General features: G+C 42.1%; 1 protein-coding gene across 1 annotated transcript in view; it reads left to right on the top strand.

Moving 5' to 3' along the window:
* The window catches only part of poc1a (POC1 centriolar protein A), a 61,576-nt gene that overhangs the window by 11,739 nt on the left and 24,369 nt on the right, over positions 1–25,468 (top strand). Inside the window, exons 8-9 of the mRNA XM_031568474.2 lie at positions 8,262–8,330; positions 8,933–9,097. Coding sequence (XP_031424334.1) covers positions 8,262–8,330; positions 8,933–9,097 — 234 coding nt within the window. The remainder of the gene's footprint in view (positions 1–8,261; positions 8,331–8,932; positions 9,098–25,468) is intronic.

Here is a 25,468-nt window from a genome sequence, read left to right as displayed (position 1 = left end):
CTAAGCCCTAATGACCTACTAAACATGTTACACACTACTTTACACACTGCATAGCTATCAGGTTGTGTTGTCTAAGCCCTAATGACCTACTAAACATGTTACACACTACTTTACACGCTGCATAGCCATCAGGTAGCGTTGTCTAAGCCCTAATGACCTACTAAACATGTTACACACTACTTTACACGCTGCATAGCCATCAGGTAGCGTTGTCTAAGCCCTAATGACCTACTAAACATGTTACACACTACTTTACACGCTGCATAGCCATCAGGTAGCGTTGTCTAAGCCCTAATGACCTACTAAACATGTCACACACTACTTTACACGCTGCATAGCCATCAGGTAGCGTTGTCTAAGCCCTAATGACCTACTAAACATGTTACACACTACTTTACACGCTGCATAGCCATCAGGTAGTGTTGTCTAAGCCTTAATGACCTACTAAACATGTTACACACTACTTTACACGCTGCATAGCCATCAGGTAGCGTTGTCTAAGCCCTAATGACCTACTAAACATGTTACACACTACTTTACACGCTGCATAGCCATCAGGTAGCGTTGTCTAAGCCCTAATGACCTACTAAACATGTTACACACTACTTTACACGCTGCATAGCCATCAGGTAGCGTTGTCTAAGCCCTAATGACCTACTAAATGTGTTACACACACTACTTTAGTGAATACTATCCAAATCTCGGGTAGGCTATCATTGAAGTAAGTAGGAAACTATTCACCCGATCTTCAGTTCGGTGGTTGTTTTCTATTGTTTTCCCTCTCGTTCATAAGTGATGGTGTATTTTCTCCCTCCTAACTGCTCCCATGATCCAAGTTAACTGAGTGCATACAGCAGTACTGGAGAGGACCAATAGGCAATATATCTGGTAATAATGATGGAAGCTGCCTTGAGTGTGTTCTCACATGAGCAGCTCCCAGCTACATGCATTCATGTTTTCCAGTAAATGTGGCTCTTCACACCTGTGCTGGCTCGTGAGGCTCCATCCCACCTAGAACATTTCACAGCTTTGTCTAGTGCTCCTTTTTCTGGTGCTTTGTTGAAATGATCCATCCAAAGAGTGTCAAGGAAACCGCCCACCAATGCTGACTCACACACTTGAGAATCTACTGTCTCTCTCTCTCTCTCTCTCTCTCTCTGCTCTCTCTCTCACTTTCTCTCTCTTTCTTTCTCTCTCTCTTTCTTTCTCTCTTTCTTTCTCCCTCTCTCTCTTTCTCTCTCTCTCTCTTTCTTTCTTTCTTTGTTTCTTTCTTTCTTTCTCTCTCTCTCTCCCTCTCTCTCTTTCTTTCTCCCTCACTCTCTCTCCCTCCCCCCTCTCTCTCCCTCCCTCTCTCTCTCTCTCTCTCTCTCTCTCTCCCTCCCTCCCTCTCTCTCTCCCTCCCTCCCTCCCTCTCTCTCTCTCTCCCTCCCTCTCTCTCTCTCTCTCTCTCTCTCTCTCTCTCTCTCTGTATATGTATATGTGTCTGTAAGAGTGCAGGCGGCATCCTGGCAGCGTTGTGTCTTTCACACAGTGGCCAGTGGGAGTGGGTTAGTGAGTGGGCTGCCTCTGAAAGCTGGGAGGTGAAGTAGGTCTTTTTCTATGTGTCATTCTTAGAGGACGCTGGTGTACAACGATGGGAATGTTTGTTTGCTGTTGCTGTTAGTGGTTGAGTTGGTGAGAGAGGGTGGAAAAGGAATATGGAGGTGGAAAGACCAGAGAGATAAAATACTGCCTGTCCTTGGAGAAGAAGCTGTAGATATCTGTGGCCGTGGCATTCCTGTGAAGTCAGTCTAAGTAAGTCTCACACTTAAGGGTCTTCCGGGGAAAGAGGGGTCTTATTACAGCTCCCGGAGGTCATGGTGGGATTTTAAGCTGTAACTTTAATAGCATCCTCTCACATCTGTTTGCACCAAGCTCATAAACTCATGTGACTGGATTTTGTCAACATTTTTGAATATTCAGAGTGTTAATTCACTCTGGTCTGTTGCCTTGAAGCACCTGTTAGTGTGGAGTAGTATGTGTATGAATGTATATACACACACACAACCACACACACACACACACACACACACACACACACACACACACACACATATATGTACGTATGTATTACTTCCATCTTTTACTATTTCAAAATATCAAAAAAAAAGGAAAAGGGTCCGAGGCAAAGGTTTGGGCTCCCTACATGGTCAGGACTTCGTAACATCCCTTTGGCAAGTGTCACAGCTTGTAAACGCTTTGTGTAGCCATTGTAGTCTTTCGATTCTCGTTTGGGAGATTTTCGACCATTCTTTCTTGCAAAAGGATTCTAGCGCGGTGAGATTCTTCGGCTGTCTTGCATCTTTTGAGGCCTGTCCACAGATTTTTGATGATGTTTAGGTTGGAGGACTGTGAGGGGCCATTGCAACACTTCACTTTGCTTGGTACCAGTTTCGCTGGTATTTCAGCGAATCCATTCTTCCCTCTACCAGTTGAGAGGGGCGACAGTGGTACAGTGGTAAATAAGTCGGTTAGTAATCAGAAGGTTGCTAGTTCGATTCCCTGTCGAAGTGTCCTTGAGCAAGACACTGAACCCCTAATTGCTCCTGATGTGCAGTGTGCCATCAGTGTAAAATGTAAAATGTGTATACATTGTAAGTCGCACATATGTAAGTCGCTTTGGATAAAAGCGTCTGCTAAATGACTAAATGTAATGTAAATGTTCCCTGTGCCACTGGATGCAACACAAGCCCCAAGTCATGATTGATCTTCCCTCGTGTTTAATGGAGGAGAGGTGTTCCTTTCATGAAATTCTGCAGCATTGTTTCTCTCCTAAAAACACCTTTGCTCATTGCGGCAAACAAAGTCAGTTTCACCAATGAATGACCATGATATGTAATCAAAGATTTAAGGAAACCTGGAAACAAGTTGAAATACTGGCTTCTCCAAAAAACATTGTTACAGACAGTGTGTTCTCTTTTTAAATTTTCGTTCCTGAGCGGGAACGTCTGTTTGTGTTTTGGCCTGTGCGAGCGACCCTGCCGACTGCCCTTTTTCCATTGCCATTTCGACACCAAGTGTTGCCAGATTTGAAACAAATTGGCAGGCAAACACAGTGTGCTGCAGCCATGGAAGCAAGCTAATTAACTGGAACAGAAATAACATTAGCTGTCCTACCTGACCTTAAAAGCTTTGGCATTCTTCTAAAAAAAACTCCATGACCAGAGAGGTCGTAAAACAATTGGATTGTAAATATGCATTTGAAAGAGGGAGACATGTTCGAGCCCAGGTGGATTTTAAGACTGATGCTGAGTTGGCAAATGTTCTCCTGAACAGGTCATTATTGTACTTCAGCTAAGGTTAGCTAACCTTACCTAATTCATCACGGTGTCACGACTACTTAGCTCGCAGTAGCCATGACAGAGGGAAGACAAGACACCGTCGGGTAACGTTAATCAATTATTACATTTATTTACAAAATATACACAAGTCAGTAAGTGAGAGGAACGGTAAAACAAAGTGTCATGCGCGTCAGTAATGTAGACTATGTGTAATGCATAAAGTTAGGCAATGGGAATACTGCAGCCCGCCTTCCAGCGTCAGCTAGAGCAGAAAAGAGAGTCCTCCTCTGAGGTTCCGAGACACCGGCTATATAGGGATGGCCATCACCTGAAGCCCCGCCCCTGATTAGCAACAGCCTGTAACTCAGCTCCTCCTACAGGTTGAACAGAGAACAGGAGTCATACCCAAATAGAACACCAGAGCCTAGTGTCAATAGGCAGTGGGAGGAAGAGGCGTAACCCCAAACGGCACGGCAAAGCCGGGGCGTCACAACGGCTACTAATCGGGATGGGCATTTAAAGTAATTTCAACCTTCAAGCGCTTGCATTCATGCTCTGTGTTCCGTGTGCAGTTGGGTTATCAAGGCAGCGGGTATTTGAGACACACAGCTGGTGAAGGGATCCTGACTAGTGCTGGCTAACGCCGCCATGCTAACACACGCTAACGTTAACTCACTGGAGGAGCGGATGGGCACAGGTTTGTTTACTACGTTGACAACAACCAGCGTGACAAATGTGCGACAGAAACTGCAAGTTTGACTCTAAATTAACTACATTTACGAATGTCATCACTCTATATGTTGAACGAATACTGACGTCCAAATTGAGTAACGTTACTCATGCCCAAACAAAGCTTGTCTTGCGCTTAATCGTGGAGGTTCAGTGTCCTCCACCTGACAACCCACCTGAGCTTTGAGTCTGGGGAGAAGGGGGCGAGGGGAGACCACTCTCTCCAATATTTTGAATTTGGACTGCAGTACCCATGTTAAACACTTACTGGTAATGTTACATATTGTTCCTTTAACTTCATCGGTCCGCAGGGCTTGTTTCCAAAATGTATGAGACATGACCAGTGTTCAAAGTAGGGCCAATGATTTTCCGTTTAAAAAAAAATGCATTTTCCGTTTCACATTTGGTGAATTCCGTTTTTTTTCCGTTTCAGCTCATTTTGTTCACCCTGAGGTATATTGATGGCTTAAAATTAGTGAATAAGATGTGCCCTTCTTAGATTGTTGTTTGCCAGCATTAACAGAACAGAAGACTAAACATTTTTTGTTTTAAATGCGATTGGGAAGACGAGCAAGTGAATGTGACTGAATGTGGGTTTAGCGGACGTGTGTGGGTCAACCGTTAAAAAGGGGGCGTGGCCGGAGCAGAGTTCAGCGCAGACGTGACATTTTCTCAGTGGTTTTGTTCTTTAATTAATGTTTGTTCATCGTTGCAATCGTTGTTGTGTTTATTTGAAAGAAATATAGCCTTGCAGCCCAAAATACAGGGGAATTTGGGCGATTTGTATGCACAAAATGATGTTTCCGTTTCAAAGTTGCAATTCCGTTTCAAAGTGTTCATTCCGCGAATTCCGTCCGTTTTCCGTTATCGCGGAAAATCATTGGCCCTATCAAAGGCTTGTTTTAAATGCCCAGGAAAGGTTTTCTTCTGATACCTCTTTCACGAAGGTCATAATTGTGCAGGTGTCGCTGCACAGTAGAATAGTGCACCATTTCTCCAGGTCCTGTTCAATACTCCTGCTACTCAACTTAAGGTTTAGGGTACGGGGCCATTTACCATCATAGCTATATTGTCTATGAAGCCCGTCTTCAGCGCTTTGTTGGTAGGATACTTTTAGAGAATGCTGTCTGTTCGGCGCTCTACAGCGATTATGCATGTACACAAAGTGAATCAGTGACAGCGGTGCACCAGACTGTACTGTAGCTGTAGCAGACTGACTGTACTGTAGCTGTAGCAGACTGACTGTACTGTAGCTGTAGCAGACTGACTGTACTGTAGCTGTAGCAGACTGACTGTACTGTAGCTGTAGCAGACTGACTGTACTGTAGCTGTAGCTGTAGCAGACTGACTGTACTGTAGCTGTAGCAGACTGACTGTACTGTAGCTAGCCGGCAAGCCAGTCAGAAGTCAGAAGTCTAGCCAGCCACGTTTCTATATCAGGATTGTCATTTTCATTTTAGTAAATTATATGAATAGATATCTGACCTCACATGGCCCTACTGACTTAATGACCAAACAATGGCCCCTATATTTTCAAACCTTTGAAGATGACAACAAAATCACAATCTACAATATGATTGGCCATGGCTGGATAAAATCTTGTTCTCATATGTGTTTACCATTTCACAACTTTTGATGCTCAACTCTGTGAATTAGCTCCTACGCCACTGGTAGAAGAGATCCACATCGTTCTTCCCGGTGACTTCCCCCAGGTTTGTCAGCGGTTGGGCTACCTTCAGCCCCTCCTACGGTGCAACTCTGACCTCAGCTTCCGACATGGCTGTTGCAGAAGCCAGACTGAATGGCTTTGTTTTGCTTTCTCTACTTCACAACTTCAACACAGTACCACCATTACAGACACATTACTCACATCACTTAATAAGACTTCTCTTAGAATCATGTCCCATCTTTCTCCTCCTCGAGGATCAGGTTGATGCTATGGCTATGCTCAAGCTGATAAGCTTAAATTTGATTTTATTTGCATATTTTGTATGCTCTGTCATCAGAGTGAAATTGCATGTGATGATTATTCTCTCTGATTTGTTTACATTCTTCGCATTATTACCATGGAATTTGCTGTTGTCTGTAGACAACAAGTGGCTGTGAATGGGTGCTGCTTACGGCTCTGTGCGCTGCCTGCTGTGTTATCTGTCAGATCCCAGTGGCCTGCTGGGTCAATGATCCTGTGAGAAGTCTCTGGTAGGAGAGAGACAGATGGTGGTGTTCGATTTTTTTTTTTTTTTGTAGTGGCTGTTTTAGTGGCTGCCGGCCCCCCTGTTTCCACAGGTGTGAGAACTCAAGACACACTGTAGGCGGCAGATGATTTAACTCTGAACTGATAAACCCCACCAATTCAGAATCAGCATTTGAACTGGACATTTGAGATTGAAGACGTTCTGTGGATGTAAGCTTGTCTGTCATTTTGACACTTCTGTATTTGACCCTTTCCTCTTCCTTTCCTCACCCTTGCCCTGAAGCTATATCTACAAGACGTTTGCCTACATTTGTCTTGGGCCATCTTTGTCCCCATCGATTCCTCCTCTTCACGTTTTCTCCCATGTTGTGCCTTCACACCTTGCTAGCCTTTGGCTTTTGACCATGTTGAATGTTGGAACATCAAGAAGTCTCACTCTCTGTTCTGTGGTCACGTCTCGGCACAGCGTGGTTCATCTTCTTGTTCTTAGCTTTCTGTGTGTAACACCTGCACTTCCCAACCAACCCTGTGCATTTAGGAGTCGACGATAAGCTGTTAGCTGCATTGACGTGTCTGCCATGTGCTGGGATTCATACACAGCAGACTAGCGTGGCTTGACATCAGTGGTATGCTGTGATTGGAGTGCTTCCTCTGTGGTGGATGGGCTGTGCAGATAGTGTGGTGTGGAGCGGTTCTGCTCTGCTCTGGAGTGAGCTGGAGTGATTCCTCTGTGGTGGATGGGTTGGGCAGATAGTGTGGTGTGGAGCGGTTCTGCTCTGGAGTGAGCTGGAGGCTTCCCTCAGGCCCGCCCGCTGCAGGAGGTGTTGGTGTGATGATTCAGCAGGACTCATCCACGGCTGATCTTCCCTCTCACTCACAGATGTACAAACACACACTCAATCTCACACATACAGATTCATATAGATGCAATGATTTTCTCTTCCACACAGGCACAGAGAACCTCACTAACTAACTCAATGACTTACTCTTTCTCTTTCTCTTTCAGACACACTTACACACATTCATACATTTGTAAAGACACAGCGAAGGTGTACTGACACCTGCATGGATCAGTTGGGAACTCCGGACAGGGGAAACAATGTGTCTAAGGTCCTCTTGTGTCTTTCAGTCAGAGGATCTCCAGCAACAGGCCTATAGTTTTACCATAAGGTACACATTGTGTACTGAAAGGAGAAACATTTTGGATGCTGACTTAAACACTGTGTTCTCATACCTGCATAGGCAATGGCTTCCAAGCTTGTAGTTATCCTTCGATCCGTTATCTCCTCCGTGTAGCCAGAAGCTGCCAAGGACTGCGATGAGCCTTCAAGCCAGACCTGTAGCCAAAATGTTATTGAACGACTCCGCCTGCTATGTCTGCCTGTTGCCATGCCAATTTAGTGTGGGCGAATCTGTCTGTATGTTGGCGTTGGTCGTGTGTGTGTGTGTGTGTGTGTGTGTGTGTGTGTGTGTGTGTGTGTGTGTGTGTGTGTGTGTGTGTGTGTGTGTGTGTGTGTGTGTGTGTGTGTGTGTGTGTGTGTGTGTGTGTGTGTGTGTGTGTGTGTGTGTTTGGTCGGAGCTGCGTTGTCTTCAGTGCCCATGCAGTGCCCTGTTTTGGTACACTCATTGATGATGCCATGTTTCTTTTCTATTGACTAAGCCAAGACTTCCTGTCTGTGACTGATTCAGCAAGTCAAAGGCTGTTTTGCACTGTTTTGCGAGGGTGACATGTAGCTCTCTTTGACCACAATAACTACACCATCTACTTTTTCCTGAAAGCACAGAAACTGTCATATTTTTTTCTATTCAGTTGGATATACTGTAACTCCTGAACTTTTTTTAGGATGAAAAGTATTTAGGTTTGTTCAGCAGAAATGAATTGTCATTGGATGATGAGAGGGTTAGTGTGGGAGGTCTCATTGCTCAATGTGGTTTACCCTGTCTAGAATATTCCTGATCATGTCATGAATCATCCTACTGCTCTCAGCTAATGCTCTGTGTATGTGCTTCCTCTGCAGGGGCCTGCAACATGTGTGGCCTTCTCTAAGGCTGGTGACTACTTCGCCTCCGGAGGCTCTGATGAACAGGTGACTCACTCTGTCTCTTGCGCCTGTGTAGAGCTTTAGCATATTAGATGACTGGTATGCTGCCCTGACCTGCAGTGGTTGGTTCAAACGTACAGGTTGTTGTGCTAACATGTATGTTTTGACTGCTTTCTTGCTTGAAGTAGCAATTCTTCTCTTTAAAAAAGAGCCATTGAAGAACAGCTTTGACATTTTTAGGGTTTAATATAGCAATTTGCAGTTATCAAGCTACAATTGCACTTTTTTTATTTGATGTTTCTTTACAGAGTAGAGTACATGTTGGCAATGTAGATAATGCTTACTTTCAGAAAAAGGCCGCAAATACATTTTTGAAAATGAGTGAATTAAACAGTGTTTTTCTTTCATTGTAAGTGCCTTTACCTTTGTGATAAGATTTCTGCTTATTACGTGTTAGAAATGTCATTTTACAAAAAATACATCGCATGTCACATTTTTCAGCAATTAATGACAATGGCAATCCAGTTTCAGTCCTGAGTCTTTTTTTGTGCATGTTCCAGGTTATGGTGTGGATGGCTAACTGCAGTGTGTCTGTTCTATAGATGGTTGTGTGAAGGATAGAATTAGAATATATGTATGTTTTACAGGTGATGCTGTGGAGGACCAACTTTGACACAGTGGATTACGGGGAGGTATTGCGCAATCAGCAGCGTAAGGGCCTCAGGTGTGAGGGGGGAGTGGCACAAAATGGAACTTCAATGCACTCCAAAGGGCCAATGCACTCCAGCTCTTCCATCCAGCTTAGATACCAGGTAACTCACCTAAGGTTTGGATACTACTTTAGGAATAGATTCCCCCACTCTGAGCTCTGAGGTACAGCCCAAAGGATGACTCTCACCCTTAGGTAAATAGATTCCCCCACTATGAGGTACAGCCCAACGGATGACCCTCACCCTTAGGTAAATAGATTCCCCCACTTTGAGGTACAGCCCAAAGGATGACCCTCACCCTTAGGTAAATAGATTCCACCCCTGCGCATGGGTGAGTTCTCTTACTTGTCATTTTGTTGTATTGCTGTTTATTGCCAAAACCAACTAAGGCCTATAAACTTACACATTAGGGGCAGGAATCACAGGTTAACTCTCAGTACAATATTGTCAAGATATTAAGCCTATGATAATGATACATCAACACAGACAATTCTGCTGCACTAAAACAATTCACAATATCAGCTGAAAATGTATGCTTAAAAAGACAATATTACTTAAAAAGACAATAGTTTTAAAAAATCTGATGTCAGGTAATGTGCATTATTTATGAATAGGATGTGATGGTCATACAAAAGAAACATTTGAAAGTGTACTCAAACTATTTTAACCTTCTTCGGTGGCACTGATTGCTGGTTGTTGAATGATTGTTACCGTTATATCAAGCACCCCTACTTGGGGACAGAGGGCAGTGATCCTCTGAAAAGCCGGGATGGTTATGTGAATAAATCCAGTTTTGACGGGATTTATGTTTGAAAAAATATATCGATACTTCGTGCCAAGGTAACAATAGCATCTTGCAAGCAGAAATTATGTAGCTAATCTGATTTTTTTTTTTGTGTGTGTCCCACCGCATATTTTAATTGATTTCCACGCTTATGTAGCATATAAGTTACGAATGTGTACGGGAAATTATGTCTTAACCCAGGGGTGTCAAACTGAAATACACAGAGGGCCAAAATGAAAAACTGCGTCCAAGTTGAGGGCCGGATATATTCCAATATTTATATAAAAAAAAAGGAATATCATATTTTTTCATATGTAAACATGAAGTTAAGTTTAACATAGGCCTATTGAATCTGGGACAAGCGGCCTAAAGCTAAGGCCATTTAGTTATTGCCTATAAACACAGAGATCAAATTTAACAATAAAATAAACATCAGTGGCATTCATTTCTTATGGCTCTCTTTTCTGCACATCGCAGGCGCTCCATCTGTGGTCAGTCCTACAAGTTTCTCCCAAGGCAGCCCCTTTTCATTTACACATTTGGATACCTCTTCAAAGAGATATTTCCCAGTAGTTGTGCCATGCATTGATTTAAATCCCAAACGTTCCTCTATAACGCACAGAGTCGAGTCCACTCCACAGATGAAGATTGACAGCTGGGCAGTATTAGATGTGTGGCTGCTCTCATCCACAGCAAGGGAAATATTTTCCCTTTCCCATCAGCTGTTGTTGTAGACCGGTGGCAAGGTCACATACACAATCAGCAACCGTGTTTCTGCTCAGGCTCACATTTTAAAATTCTTGCCTTTTATCAGGGCACACGATGTCGCAAACTTTTATAATGCAGTTCTTGCTAAATCTCCCTCGGTAAAGGGTCGAGCTGCTTTAGCGATCGCTACTACAATAAAGCTTGCCTTCACAGCAGCTTCACTTTGTGATTTGGCTTTTACGAACACAGTCTGCTGTGACATCAGCCTTCTTTTCAACTCCTCTACCTTCTGGAGCTTCTGTTTCATGTCCAGATGTTTATACTTGTCTTGGTGTTTTGTTTCATAGTGCCGTCTTAAATTATATTCTTTCATTACAGCCACATCAGCACACAAGACATACAGGTTTGCCCTTTACATCGGCAAACATATATTCTGCCTCCCACCTCTCTTGAAAACCCCTGTTTTCAAAGTCCACCTTTCGTTTGGCCATTTTTTGGGGGGGGAGAGAGACAGGCCGCAAGCTAAACTTTGACTTCAGGTGATGAGGCTGCAGACAGTGGGGCAAGGGCTCGCGCTTGCATGTCTCAACTGACGTAGGCTACCAACGCGGTGGCAGTGCATTGTGGGACTTGCAGTATTAGTGGCGCGTGCGACATACCGGCGGCTGCGGCAGGCCAGCTCTGATAGACATTAGATATTACCTGGCGGGCCGAATAAAATGACATCGTGGCCCATTCTAATCAATGGAACATTTTGCAACATTCAGAGGAGCCGGCGGGCCGGATGAAATGGCTTGGCGAGCGGGATCTGGCACAGAGTTTGACACATGTGTCTTAACCCTACCAGAGTAAACTCATGGAACAGGGATTTTTGTGCACTTCTGTGGACAACTTGGTAAATGCTGTGTAAAATACCCCCAGATAGATAAAAAAAAACTTTATTGCCACACAACAATGTTGGTGGTATTCTTTTGTCATAGGTAGCTCAGTCCAGTAAGGAGGGGGGAGATGGGGATAGGAAAAAAAAGTTTCATCTTTGTGCGACTGTCAGAACTTCCATACCAGACAGATATTGATGCGGTGATGATACTTTCTATGATGGCTTTATAGAAGAGCACCAAAAGGTGTTTGTTCACATGAAACTTTTTCAGTTGTCAGTTGAGGAAATACAGTCTTTGTTGGGCTTTTTTGATAAGGTGGGAGGTGAAATTTTGGCTGATGTAAGAGCCCAGAAATGTAAAGGACTCTGTAAGGGTTATGGGCTGGTCAAATATATTAACTAAGGCTTTGGTGTTAGGCCTCCTTCTCAAGTCCACAACTATTTCCTTAGTTTTTGAGGCGTTAATATGGAACTTGTTCTTCCTACACCAGTCTACAGCCCAGTTCACTTTCTTGATGTACTGAGACTCATCCTCATCTCTGATTAGGCCGATGATGGTGGTGTCATCTGCATATTTGAGCATCTTGACGGAGTGGTGGTGAGATCTCAGGTCATTTGTGTAGATGGAGAACAAAAGAGGAGATAGCACACAGCCTTGCGGCGCACCAGTGTTGAGGGTCAGAGGGCATGATGTTGCGTTGTTGACTTTGACTGTTTGAGTTCTGTTTCTCAGGAAGTCCAGTATCCAGTGACACACAGCTATGTCGATGTTCATGGCTTGCAGCCTGGAGAAGAGAATGAGTGGATCAATTGTGTTGAAGGCTGAGCTAAAGTCAATAAACAGCATGCGCGCGCATAGGTGTTACTTGACTCCAGATGTTGCAGAGTAGAGTGAACAGCCAGGTTGATGGCATCTTCTACAGATCTGTTAGCCTGGTAAGCAAACTGATGGGGATCCATCAGCGGTGATACACTGGATTGTAGGTGAGAGAGTATGTACATGTCACCATGCAGGGGAGGGTGGGGAAAGTTGGTACACGGGTCGAACTGTGTCGAATTCCTCCTCACGGGGCAAGTTGTCACAAATGCACACTCTAATTCTGTGCTGAAATATTATATGACAATACAATGTATACCAAATACCTGCACAAGACTAAAGTCTTTAAACAATGGAACTTGCGGTATGTGTTCTGTTACAGAAGCGCCCTGCCTAGTCCTAAATTTGATCCAACAATTTTTCTTAAATATACATAAACAGTCAAGCCGGAAAGTCTGCACACCCCTTTCACCTTCTCCACGTTTTATTACATAACAGACTTATACTACAATAGATTTTCATTACACACAATAGCCAATAATGACGAAGTGAAAACTTTTAACAAAAAAAGGTTATTTAGGGGTTACATATCTGTACACACCCTTAGCCTAATACTTGGTTGCTGCACCTTTGGCAGCGATTACAGCTTCAAGGCGTCTTGGGAAAGAAGCTACGAGCTTGGCACACTTGTTTCTGGACATTTTTGCCCATTCCTCTTGGCATATCCTTGCAAGCTCCGTCAGATTGGATGGGGAGTGTCGGTACACAGCCATTTTTTAGCTCTTTCCACAGATGTTTAATTGGATTCAGGTCTGGGCTCTGGCTGGGCCACTCAAGGACATGCACAGACTTTCTCTGAAGCCACTGCTTTGTTCTCTTGGCTGTGTGCTTTGGGTCGTTGTCATGTTGGAAGGTAAACCTTCGCCCCAGTCTGAGGTCCAGAGCGCTCTGGAGCAGGTTTTCTTCAAGGATCTCGGTGTGCTTAGCTGCATTCATCTTTCCCTTGATCAGGACTAGTTGCCCCGTTCCGCTGCTGAAAAACATCCCCACATCATGATGCTGCCAGCGCCATGCTTCAATGTAGCGATGGTATTAGCCAGGTGATGAGCGGTGCCTGGTTTCCTCCAGACGTGACGCTTGGTATTCAGGCCAAAAAATTCAATTTTGGTTTCATCAGACCAGAGAATCTGGTTTCTCATGGTTTGAGAGTCTTCTAGGTGCCTTTTGGCAAACTTCTATACCTTTTACTAAGGAAAAGGCCTGATTGGTAGAGTGCTGCCTGGATGGTTGATCTTCTGAAAGGTTCTCCCATCTCCACAAGGATACGCTGGAGCTCTGTCAGAATGACCCGCGGCTTCCTGCTCACCTCCCTGGCCAAGGCCTGTCTTCCCCCATTGCTCAGTTTGGCCGGGCGGCCAGGTCTAGGAAGATTATTGGTGGTTCCAAACTTCTTCCATTTGTGTGCACACTTGTGTTCATATGATATTTTACATTTTGATTTTTAATAAATTAGCACAAATTTCTCTGTCATTATGGGCTATTTTTTGTAGAATTTGGAGACAAAACATGAACTCAATATATTGTAGAATATGTCTGTAACGTAATACAACATGGATAAGGTGAAAGGGGTGTGCAGACTTTCTGGCTTGACTGTACATACATTAACATGTATGTAACATGTCCTCATCAGTCCCTTCAGGAATTTGTGATCCTGTGATATCGAAATGTCAAAATATTAGAATATTCGCTATTGCTTTTGTTGTGTTTTAGCATAAAAAATACAAACTCCTAAAGAAGCTAAAAGCCTTTTATCAGGGTTATCAACACTCCTCATACATCACATGCGCTAAATGTTCTTCCTGGAATGTCATTGAGAATGTGGTTCAGTAATAGTTGCCAATGTATCATTTTTTCAAGAAACCCCGGCAATGAAGACTTAATTAAAGATTATGTAGAATGAGTGTGATCCATAAGCTTACCTTGCCACACAGACACTTTAGCTTACATACCCTTGCCTCCTCAACCCTTTGATTACCTTCATAGTCAAACAGACTATTTATTTCTGATTCTCTAAGATAACTTGGCTAATGTTGCGCACTGAAATTGAAAAGGATGAAACCAGACATTTTTGTTTCACAGTAGGCTGAAGTGAAATTATTACTTTTTTTAATGATTTGGAAACTTTATGATTCATTCTAGGGCTGAACGATTTGGGAAAATAATGTAATTGCGATTTTTTTCCCCCCAATATTGCGATTGCGATTTAATATGCGATTTTTTTTTTATTTTATCCTAATTTTTTTCCCAACAAATCGTAATAAATTATTTAAATATGACCATCACAATATTAGATACATTTAAGGTAAAATATAATTTTCCACATTTTACATTTTTATTTAACTGCTCATTACAGAATCAAGAACAACAAATCGGTGGTTTTGCCACTGTGCATTTAAGTAATTTAAACAAAGTCATTGTAAGAATAAACACAAGGCATGCACTTTTTAAACACTGTGTGCAAAATTTACCATCTTATTTTTTGTTTTAGACCACGTTTTAATCGCGAACGTTGCGGTTAGAAAACCGCGTTCTATCATATCGCGATTAAATCGCAAATACTATTAATCGTTCAGCCCTAATTAATTCACTATTATCCCCCTTGACACGGTTATCGGTTCATAGTAAGGCAAGGTGTTGGCTAACGATGGCTAACGTCTATGAGGAGGATGTGACATAGCAGTGGTAGCGACGTGCCATGACATGAATGGTGACTCATTCTGCACATTCCTTACTTTTGGCCCTGTTTTGCCTCTTGTGTGCCCCCCTTTGTGTGTCTCCCAGAGGGGAAATCACAGCTGCCAGACTCCCAATTGTTTATATCCTCCAAGCAGAGACATGCTTGGAATTCCTCTATGAGAAGCTGTGGCTGGCTGGCTGGCTGTCCGCGGTCATTAGCAGATGTTTCCCAATGCCTGATTCACATTTGGTTTTGTCAGTAAGTTAGAGGCACCCAGTTATGCCTGACAGAACTCCAGGTTTACTGTTACCTGTGGAGACCATTGCTGTACCAGCTCCGAACCACTGATATAAAAATTCTACTGGACACTGTAATGTATGAGCTCACCCATACCCACACCCAAAGTGCTAATTGATCAAATTGTAAACAGTGTGTTAATGTAGGTATACACAGTACAGATGTTTAGAAAGAGTGTCTGCATACCAAGTTTTGGACAAGTGTTAGCACTTCATGGTTAAGATTGAAGTTGATTTGAGAAGAAGTATGTTGGAAATATACTTAAAGATATACTCTGCGATTCTAATCCAATATACTTTCGATCAAATTGAGCAAATTGCTCCTCACAGTCCTCTAGCTGTATGTTTTGTGTGTGCGCTAAAAAAAAACGCTGGAGTTAGTACGCAGTCCTGGCTTTGTAAATGAATAAACATAGTAGTTCATACCAAGCCTTAAACAACTCCAGCCAATCAACATGTTGCCTCAGGAGCACAGAAGAGAGGGGTGTCATTTTATTGGCTGTTGAGTTTAAATATCAATCTTTCACCTGTACCTTTAAGGAATAAGTAGTTCAATATTTAAGTATCTTAAAGGGAATGGTCTACACTCTCCTCTTCTCACTAATTGTATCAATCCACAGGCTTTGTCATTGGGGTTCTCCAGCCAGATATCATTGTCCTGTTGTCATCCTTGCAAAGAACCCAGACATTTCCATTCAGGACATGACTTCTGTCTGTCCATTCCATCTGTCCATTAATCTGTGTACCTGCCTACCTCTCTCTCTGAGTGTGTGTGTGTGTGTGTGTGTGTGTGTGTGTGTGTGTGTGTGTGTGTGTGTGTGTGTGTGTGTGTGTGTGTGTGTGTGTGTGTGTGTGTGTGTGTGTGTGTGTGTGTGTGTGTGTGTGTCTCATTCTCTTTCTTTCTTTCTGCCACAAATGCAGACATGCAACAAATTAAGCAATTATAACAAAGAAATGTTAGGCTGAGTTGAAAAGTAACACATTTGTTAAAGCCAAGAAAGTTAACTGTGGTATGTCATGTCTTTCATAGGTTTCCATATTTAAATATGGAATTTCTAGACATATTTTGGTGTTGTGTGTAGAAAGATGAGCTCTGAACCCTGATACTGATCTTACCTTAGAGTCCCTGTGAGCAGCCCAACAGGTATGTGGTTTTGAACTCGTCATAGGAGTAATCTTCTTATATGATCACTGAGTGTCCTGGACAGGTTTGTGAGTTATCTTCAGTGGTCATTGGGAAAAAAAAAAAAAATGGTCGAATGTGCCAGTTGTGACTGCTAGTTTCTCTTGAAAAGATTTGCAAGTGAGTGAGGGAGACTACAGTTAATTCATCATTGATGTAGTGCATAGACAACTGGACATCTGAAATGTATTTTTTTTCTTATGCAAACTCTGCATGAACTACCCTTGCTGACAATTAGCTTGCAGTGGCACTCTCTCCTAGATGTTCTTCTGACTGTGCTGAACAGAAGAGCTGTAGTTGTATTAATCAGGCCCTGGACAGAAGAGCTGTAGTTGTATTAATCAGAACAGAAGAGCTGTAGTTGTATTAATCAGGCCCTGAACAGAAGAGGTGTAGTTGGATTAATCAGACCCTGGACAGAAGAGCTGTAGTTGTATTAATCAGAACAGAAGAGCTGTAGTTGTATTAATCAGGCCCTGAACAGAAGAGCTGTAGTTGTATTAATCAGAACAGAAGAGCTGTAGTTGTATTCATCAGGCCCTGGACAGAAGAGCTGTAGTTGGATTAATCAGAACAGAAGAGCTGTAGTTGTATTCATCAGGCCCTGAACAGAAGAGCTGTAGTTGTATTCATCAGAACAGAAGAGCTGTAGTTGGATTAATCAGAACACAAGAGCTGTAGTTGGATTAATCAGGCCCTGGACAGAAGAGCTGTAGTTGTATTAATCAGAACAGAAGAGCTGTAGTTGGATTAATCAGGCCCTGGACAGAAGAGCTGTAGTTGTATTAATCAGAACAGAAGAACTGTAGTTGTGTTAATCAGGCTCTGAACAGAAGAGCTGTAGTTGTATTAATCAGAACAGAAGAGCTGTAGTTGGATTAATCAGAACAGAAGAGCTGTAGTTGGATTAATCAGGCCCTGAACAGAAGAGCTGTAGTTGGATTAATCAGAACAGAAGAGCTGTAGTTGGATTAATCAGAACAGAACACAAGAGCTGTAGTTGTATTAATCAGGCCCATTCCATCACCAACAGGAGGAGGATGGGATAGGATGGGATCCTTGGACGGCTACTGAGGTGGTGTTGAACAAACCAGAAGGATTTTAGAACAGCAATTCCTGTAACTTGTCAAATAGTTTTATATACATTATAAATATAGTTATAGTTAGTTCTAAAAATAGAAAAGGGTTTCAGATCTTGGGACCGATGCAAGGCAAAGGAGAGGAACAGACCATTAGTGGCAGTTAAATATTAAAAGCCCTGATTTAGATGTCTGTGTGTGTCTGTGTGTGTGTGTGTGTGTGTGTGTGTGTGTGTGTGTGTGTGTGTGTGTGTGTGTGTGTGTGTGTGTGTGTGTGTGTGTGTGGTACAGACTTGCAGGTATTGGACAGGTGTAGGGTGTCACAGCTGGTCTTTTTCTCTCTTTAAAAAACAGCATTAAAAAGCAACTAAAAACAAGGGCAGTCAAAGATTGTTTTCTACAGTGAGCAACTGCTCCCGTTGCCACGCCTGACCCTGGCACCACCCGACTCCTACTGTTACACAGATCAATGACCTCAAACCCTTCAGCCAGCCATCTCTTATGGCCAACTGGAAGAGGACACCTTAACCCCAACCACCCATGCCTCCGTCGTGCACACATCCGCTTTTGGAACTCAAGGGTACAGCTGCCAAACGTGGAACAACAATAACGCGTAAACGCTCAAAAAGTTCAATATAGGCACCAATTTATGAATTTGCCCGACTAGTTCAGATCCTGCGACCTGGACCACACAGTTAGCCGTGCAGCCTTTTCCTGAGGGAAAACTGAACAGAATGAGAAGAACCATCGTAATCTTAAACCATGGTCATTATTTAGTATGCTTTTAAACATAATGATCACTAAATAAGCATTTCAGAGTTCAGGTGCAAAGCATTCCTTTTTTTATCCAGTATGGATATTAGGTAGCATTGCTCCTTCACTGACTAACATTCTAGTCCAAATAAATAGATCTTGGTGCCTCTCTGTGTAGGCTGGCTGGCCGGTGCAATGCTGTTGCAGTATTGAGAAGTTGTGTGGTAGCGTAGCTGTCTACTTTGCCCCCCTTAAGTAGTGCATACAGTATATCAGTATATAACTGAGGCACCTAGCCCGTTTCAGGGTAGACCTTTTCTGTACATTTTGTCATAGGGTTTTTGAATATAAATAGCTTTCTGCAATTTCACACTGTATTTCACTTTTACAGTGCAGACTCGCTCCAGGTGATTCTGCCCACTCATTCTGAGGTACCCTTAGAGGGTTTTTAACCACTATTAGCGAGGAAGTACAGTATATGTTGCACTTCTCTCTCTAATGCTACAGTACCAGTGCAGTTACGTAAAACAAGCTTTATTGCAGACTGTCTAGTAGACAAGCATTGCAGAGGAGGTGCTCTCTTAGTCACGGGGTGTTCTGTAAATGTCAGTCTCTTCAGCACTCAGTAATTCACAGAATTACCGCCACCAAGTCTGTAATGGACTTTAATAGACTTTATTTCATTTGTCAGGTGTAATTACACGGTCCTTAAGGCTGCTCTACAGTTGGTACAAATGGATTCATCCCTGTGTCCTAGGTTTGTTTTTAAATGAGAATAATGCATTTTGCTGCTGAAAGGTCTTTTGAAAACAGAATTCATTCTAATTCAGTCTATGCATTAAAACTAGGTTGGATGGAGAGCAATGGGTAATAAGGGCTGTTCAGGATAGAATAATCGTCTATGACATGCTCTGCTCTACCTGGCATACATTATGGTCTGGAAACTGCAGGGATTGGTTACATTGTGGAAGTTGCAAGGGTGAATTATGAAGTCACATTCACTACAAGATGTTAATTAGCTTAGACTAAAGAATGCTTTCCAAGCGATTGGTACAGCGTGTAACTTTCTTTGTGGACAGAGCTTTTGAGATTTGGGTTGGCAGCACCAGGCTAAGTGGAGCTGGTTGATAAATCAAATACTTCTAGCAGGGGAGAAAACTTGTGTTGTTTTGTGTCCTTGTGAGAATCATGCAAATGCAACTCCAGGATTAGTCATATTTATGTAAGTCATTTCTGATGATATTTGTCTCTGTGGCATCTGTATGACCCTTACATCTATGATACCGGGAGAATATGTTACTCCAGTCACAGCTATTCCAACCACAGTTTACAGTTTACATGAACACAGTTTGGAGTTGAGGGACAGATTCATGTTGTTTTTGTGATCCTGATGTGTTGTACTAGCTTTGAAAATGTCAGTAGCTTTAAACAGTGGTTCCAAAGTCAAATGTACTATAACAAAAGTTCACCTACAACAATATGTTTATGCTGCTAATGCACGATTTCGTTCTGTGTTTCTTAAGTCTGTTTCAGATATGAACTGGACAGTGTTTCTACATGAAAAGTACATTTATATTCGGTCCCTTTAAATTTAAAATAAAAGGGCTTATCCAAGTCCCATTGCCTAGTTATGGTTAACAACTCAAGTAGAGGTTATGTTAGGTTCAATGCAAGTGGTTTAACGTTACAAGTAAGATTCACCACGGTAAATGTTTTGGTTGAAGGTTCAGGAAAAACATGAATGACTGATGCAGATGTTGTGAATGCTTTCTTTCTTGAACTAGCGAATACTCACAGCATTTTAGCTAAGGTTAGATATACACTCTCATTTTTTTTTTTTTTTTTTTTTTCAGGGCAAGGAGTTTAAAGTTGCTAAGGTTACCAACATAGATTCACTTTGAATGTAGTGTTCCAAATTTGCTTTTGTCCCTAAAGCGGTGAACTTGACAGAAGTTTATAGGGAATAGTGAGTGAACAGTAGGCCAAGTCTGACCACAGCCCTGTTGAAAGATGAGGCAACATTAGTTTCCATTGCATTTGTGCTTTAATACAAAAGAAAATCACTAGTTTGTGGGGTATAACTCAGCGTAAATGGTCTGGACGATTTGCTGTCCCTGTTCATACAGAAGCTCACCTGGGTGTTGTCCGTGCATTGTCCTAGGGGGCTGGCGGTGTCGACTTACAGGGGTGGAGCGTGGTCATGCATACCACCCACCCACAGAAAGATCAAGTATTGTCCGAAGTGTTAGTATTAGTAGTTTGTTATTGCAGTCGCACAATATTTTCAAGGACATTCAGTTTTATTGTTAGACTATAAATCCATAGGATTCAAATGATTTGCCGAACTCTCCCATGCACACTGATTCTTTGCACTATGTGATTGACTCCTCTCTCGCTGCTAGCTGTTAGCCTTAGATTTGCCTAATGAAAAACTAGCAAGACACAGTGCTGTGGTGAAAACATGGCTAAATATTCCACACTACACAGGTACGTAGACTGGTGACAAACACAGAGAACTGGAGTCATCATATAGCTCAGGTGGGTGAATGTGGGCCTGATAGTCTACGGGAGAAGTCTGTCACATTATATTTATTTCTCTACCTAAACGATGAAGTGAATTGGGTAGCTAATACACAAATGTTTTAACGGCAACTGTTGGAAATCTAGCTAGTTCAACTATGTTTTGCCATTATTGCCAGTTCTCCATTAAGGGTTATTAAGTCATTAAAGCTAATAAACAGCAAAACTATTATGGAAAATGGAAGTGTTACTGGACAAATTTTGGAACAGAGAATATCCAGAATTTTTTTTTTAGTGAAGAGCAGTCTGGAGCAGCTGCAGTCATGCACATCATAGAGCTGATCTTTGTGGAATTTGGAGAAGACCAGTCTTTCCATGTCCTCATTTGACGTGGCTTTGTCTACGCCAGGCTCCTGAAAAGCTCAGGTTAATTGAACATGACCTTTTATCTGACCTTTTATCAGCAGTAGTGGAGAGTGGTGGTATGTGCCCTTTCAGGGCCTTGAATGCTGACATACCATGGATAGAGCACATTTGGCCACCTATATCCACACAGCACCTGGTGCCATTTGTTCATAGTATCAGTGTTCATTTTGGCAGCTCTTTTAGATTTAGTCTTAAGACGAAAATGCATATTAGTTTTAGTCACATTTAGTCATTTTAATCCTTCTTAGTTTTAGTCTAGTTTTCGTTGACGGAAACTTTTAGTCTAGTTTTAGTCACATTTAATAGTCCATCTTATAACCACATTAAACTCCTTTCCTTCCCTTCTTAGGCCCAGAGACCCCTGTGTTGTGTCTACAACTGCATAAGGCTAGCTTGCCGTACTTAAATTGAGAATACAATTAGCATATGCCTACAGCTGAATTTCAATTAATTCAATGAAAATTATTATTTAAAGGCAATACTTTATCCTTCATATGAATTGCTGTGCAACCTGATAACCAACAAATTTAGCTAGACGGCTAGTTTTGACACTGGAAAGTGGTGCCAATGATAATAACAATTGCCCAAATAGACAAGGATATGTAAACCAATCACATATTCATGTATTTGTTCTTGATTGTTATGCATGGCCTGTCCTATAGTCCATTCTGCATTGAGTTTACTAGCTATCGATAGCAAGTATAACTTAGCTATGCCACCGTATCGTTAGTTAACGTTAGGTAGCTAAAAGTTTTGGCGAACATTTGCCAAGGCTAACGGGAGGCTTCAATCGATAATTATTAGCTAGCTATCCAAGCTGACACCCTATACACTTGACTGCCCCTTTGAAGTTGACTTAACGTTGGCTAATATATGCTAATAACTAGTTAACATTAGCTAGTTATCATTGACAGTTACTAGCTAATTTACTGTGGCATAAATTGCAGGGTTTTGCGCTTTCAGGTGCCTCTTGAGGTGTGTTGTGTTCTTCCCACCTATTTTGAAGCCACATGGTTTCTCTCCCGTTATTGCGGTGCATTGTGTTTTATTTTCTGTCAAGTTATAAGATTGTCCAGATATCTATTCTTCTTTTTCTTCCAGTCCCGAGTGCTTGAACTTGCCATCATATAACGTTTGTTAGGGCGTCATTTGCATGTCTGGGCATCTCAGGGAGTGGAGGAGGGATACAGGGCCTGGCGACATTCAACCAATGATGTAAGGTGCATGCAAGTTTAGAAAAAAATTATTATTGTGAGTTAGTCAACCACCAACATTTTCATCTCGTCTCGTCAACAAAAGTTAAAATAGATTTAGTCATAGTTTTTATTTTCAAAGATCTGTTTTCATCACGTCTTAGTCTCGTCTTGGGACAACGCATATTTGTCGTCATAGTTTTCGTCAACGAAATTAACACTGCATAGTATACAGTTGGCAACAAAGCTCTGCACTCTGGTTTGACCAATGATACATCAAGGGAATAACAACCATATGGGTAACGTATAGTGCTTTGTGTGATACTCATGCACTACTCAACCAAGCAGATGTCTAACAGCTTGCATCTTTGTCATGTCTCCTGCTCCTTGCTATCACTTCAGGTAGTCTGTTGTTGCTGGGTCCTAGGTTGCTCTGTCCACTTCAGCAGTACTTGCTTTTACATTTACATTTACATTTAGTCATTTACCGGACGCTTTTATCCAAAGCGACTTACATATGTGCGACTTACAATGTATACACATTTTACATTTACACTGATGGCACACTGCACATCAGGAGCAATTAGGGGTTCAGTGCCTTGCTCAAGGACACTTCGACAGAGAATCGAACTAGCAACCTTCTGATTACTAAACGACTTCTTTACCTCCTGTACCACTGCCGCCCCGTCCTGCTTATTTATTTTCTTTCGAAGCTGTCCTGCCTCTGGTTTGGGCCTGATTCACCCTAGCTAAATATGGCGTGCGGTCCTTATTGGTTTCCCATAGAAGTAAGGGTCATGAGACCTTGTTTTGTGAGTGAGACGGAGCACTTGCCCTGTGTTTACTGTCATGGGAAGAATGTGTGGCAGGAAGTGAAAGGGTTGTCCTAGTTGGTTCTACTCTACTTTTCAGAACTAAAAAGACTAATTGATACATAGTCAAGTGGTTTTAATAAGATTCATAAAACAGATTGGCCTGGGCAAGCAGTTTATTTTACAGAACTGGTTTGAGAAGTCTTGATCATTTATGACACCTGATCAAAATCAAGAAAATCTGTGAATTTGACAGGTCTTCATAAATGTGAAATCATTTAGGAATGAGTCTGACCTTATTCAAGGCCCATTTGTATTTGTCATGCTCCGCTGCTTCTGGTTGAGATGCAGAGAGGAGAAGTGGCCCCCGTGTTCAACTCAAAAATGACTCAAAGTTCATTTCTCTTTTTTTCTCTCCTCTTCTCCCTCCTCCTTGTGTTCAGGTGTTGCTTCATGTCTTTCTGTGCTGCCTACACAGTCCTCCTCCACCTACTGTCTTTCTGAAGAGGTGCTCTGATCCTGCCTGCTCCTGTGTGCAATATGCCATGCACTAAGAACAAGAGAGGAGCTTTTTCTTTGTTTACAGCTTGCCGTGATGCAAAATTCACTGATCACGAGGGAACAGATTATGGACACCATTGATCCAAAATGAGCGGGGACCAGACCACGGTCACCTGCAGTTACGAGACAAACTAAAATATTTGTAATGATATTCGGGTCATTTGCAGGCAGGTCAGTTAAAATTAAATAGACTGAAATCAATATTTAAGCATTAATAATAATAATAATAATAATAATAATAATAATAATAATAAGCATGTAGGCAAAGATGGCATCAGTGCTTCGGCAAATTATCAACAAAGTTGACAGTGGACCTAATGATAAGTAGCCCAGTAAAATATTGCTGATGTCGTCACATGTGTTGTTGTCTGAAGTACAACAAACTATTTCATAATCTCCCTACAGGATACCTGTTGGCTAAACTGCCTTATAGTTGAACTTCCTTGTTGAATTTCAGAAAATAGGTAGTGTTTGTGCTGCTTTTGTCGGGAATGCTCTAGGTTGGCTTAGGTATTGTGAGACGGAGGCCATAATGTTTTGGTCTAAATGTAAAAGTTTGACCTAGCCAAAAAATGCCCAAATGAATTTAACCATGCAAAGTCACACGCACTTTTTTGGGGGCAACAACCACCGTGACAGAAATATACGACAGAACCCGCAAGTTTGACTCTAAATTCACGCAGTTTGTGTGATTCTCTAAACGTTGAATGAATACTGCCATCCAAATCGAGTAACGTTATGTAGTGACTCATGCCCATTGAGTAACTCATGCCCATTGAGTTTCTAGCTATTTATCTATCTTATCTGATATAAAACCATATACCCGTTTTAGAGGAGCTTTTTCAATTTTGTGACAATCAATGGATGTGGTCAAATTTTGCACGTGTCAGATTGCTAGGCCGATATTTTAGTTTGTTTGTCAGAAAGCTAGGAAAGAAAATCAAGGTCAAGCAAAGCCAAGTCAAGACAACAGTTTGAAATAGATTTGAGAAAGGAGGCAGCTGAAGAAACAATGGAAACAAGCAGATGATGATGAAGGTATTAGTGTACTGCAGGCAGAGGTAAAGAGTAGACTGGCTATGTTAAGGAGGGTGGAGCTCCTCAGGCGAAGAAAGAAGAAGAAAGAACAAACTAGAATTGCATTCTACAAGGATCCATTTAAGTTTGTGAAGTCTTTCTTCACTCAGGAGAAAACAGGAAGTTTGAAAGTTGAAAGAAAAGACCTAGAGGAGTATCTTCAACAGCTACATACAGACAATCGTCTGGATTGGATTTCGTGTTACTGGCAGACATTCCTCAAATCGGAGGGAGGTGCAAGAGGCGTTCTGAAGGGCTACGTCGTGTCCTGGCCTTAACGTGGTACCTTTATCGTGTCTATAAAGGAGCACCTGATGTTTTGAAATATATATGGAAGCTCATGGTGATTGTGTGGAAAAAAGGAACAATTCCAAGGATGTGGCGTCTGGCAAGTGGTATTTCATTCCAAAGGAGAAGAACGCCATGAACATAGGCCAGTTCCGACCTATCAGTCCTCTTAATTTGGAAGGAAAATGTTTCTTTAGTGTGGTAGCAAGGAGGTTGGTCTCCTATCTCAAGGCAAATAGTTTGATAGATATTTCCGTGCAGAATGCAGGAATCCCATTTTTTTATATATATTTGGAACATAGCAGCATGAATGTTTGGAACCTGCACTCTGACTGCAACGCCAAAGAGCCAGGCTCATT

This window comes from Clupea harengus, chromosome 5 (assembly GCF_900700415.2).
Source record: "Clupea harengus chromosome 5, Ch_v2.0.2, whole genome shotgun sequence".
NCBI lineage: Eukaryota > Metazoa > Chordata > Actinopteri > Clupeiformes > Clupeidae > Clupea > Clupea harengus.
Note: the sequence above shows the minus strand (reverse complement) of the source record. Positions and strands in the feature narration are given on the sequence as shown.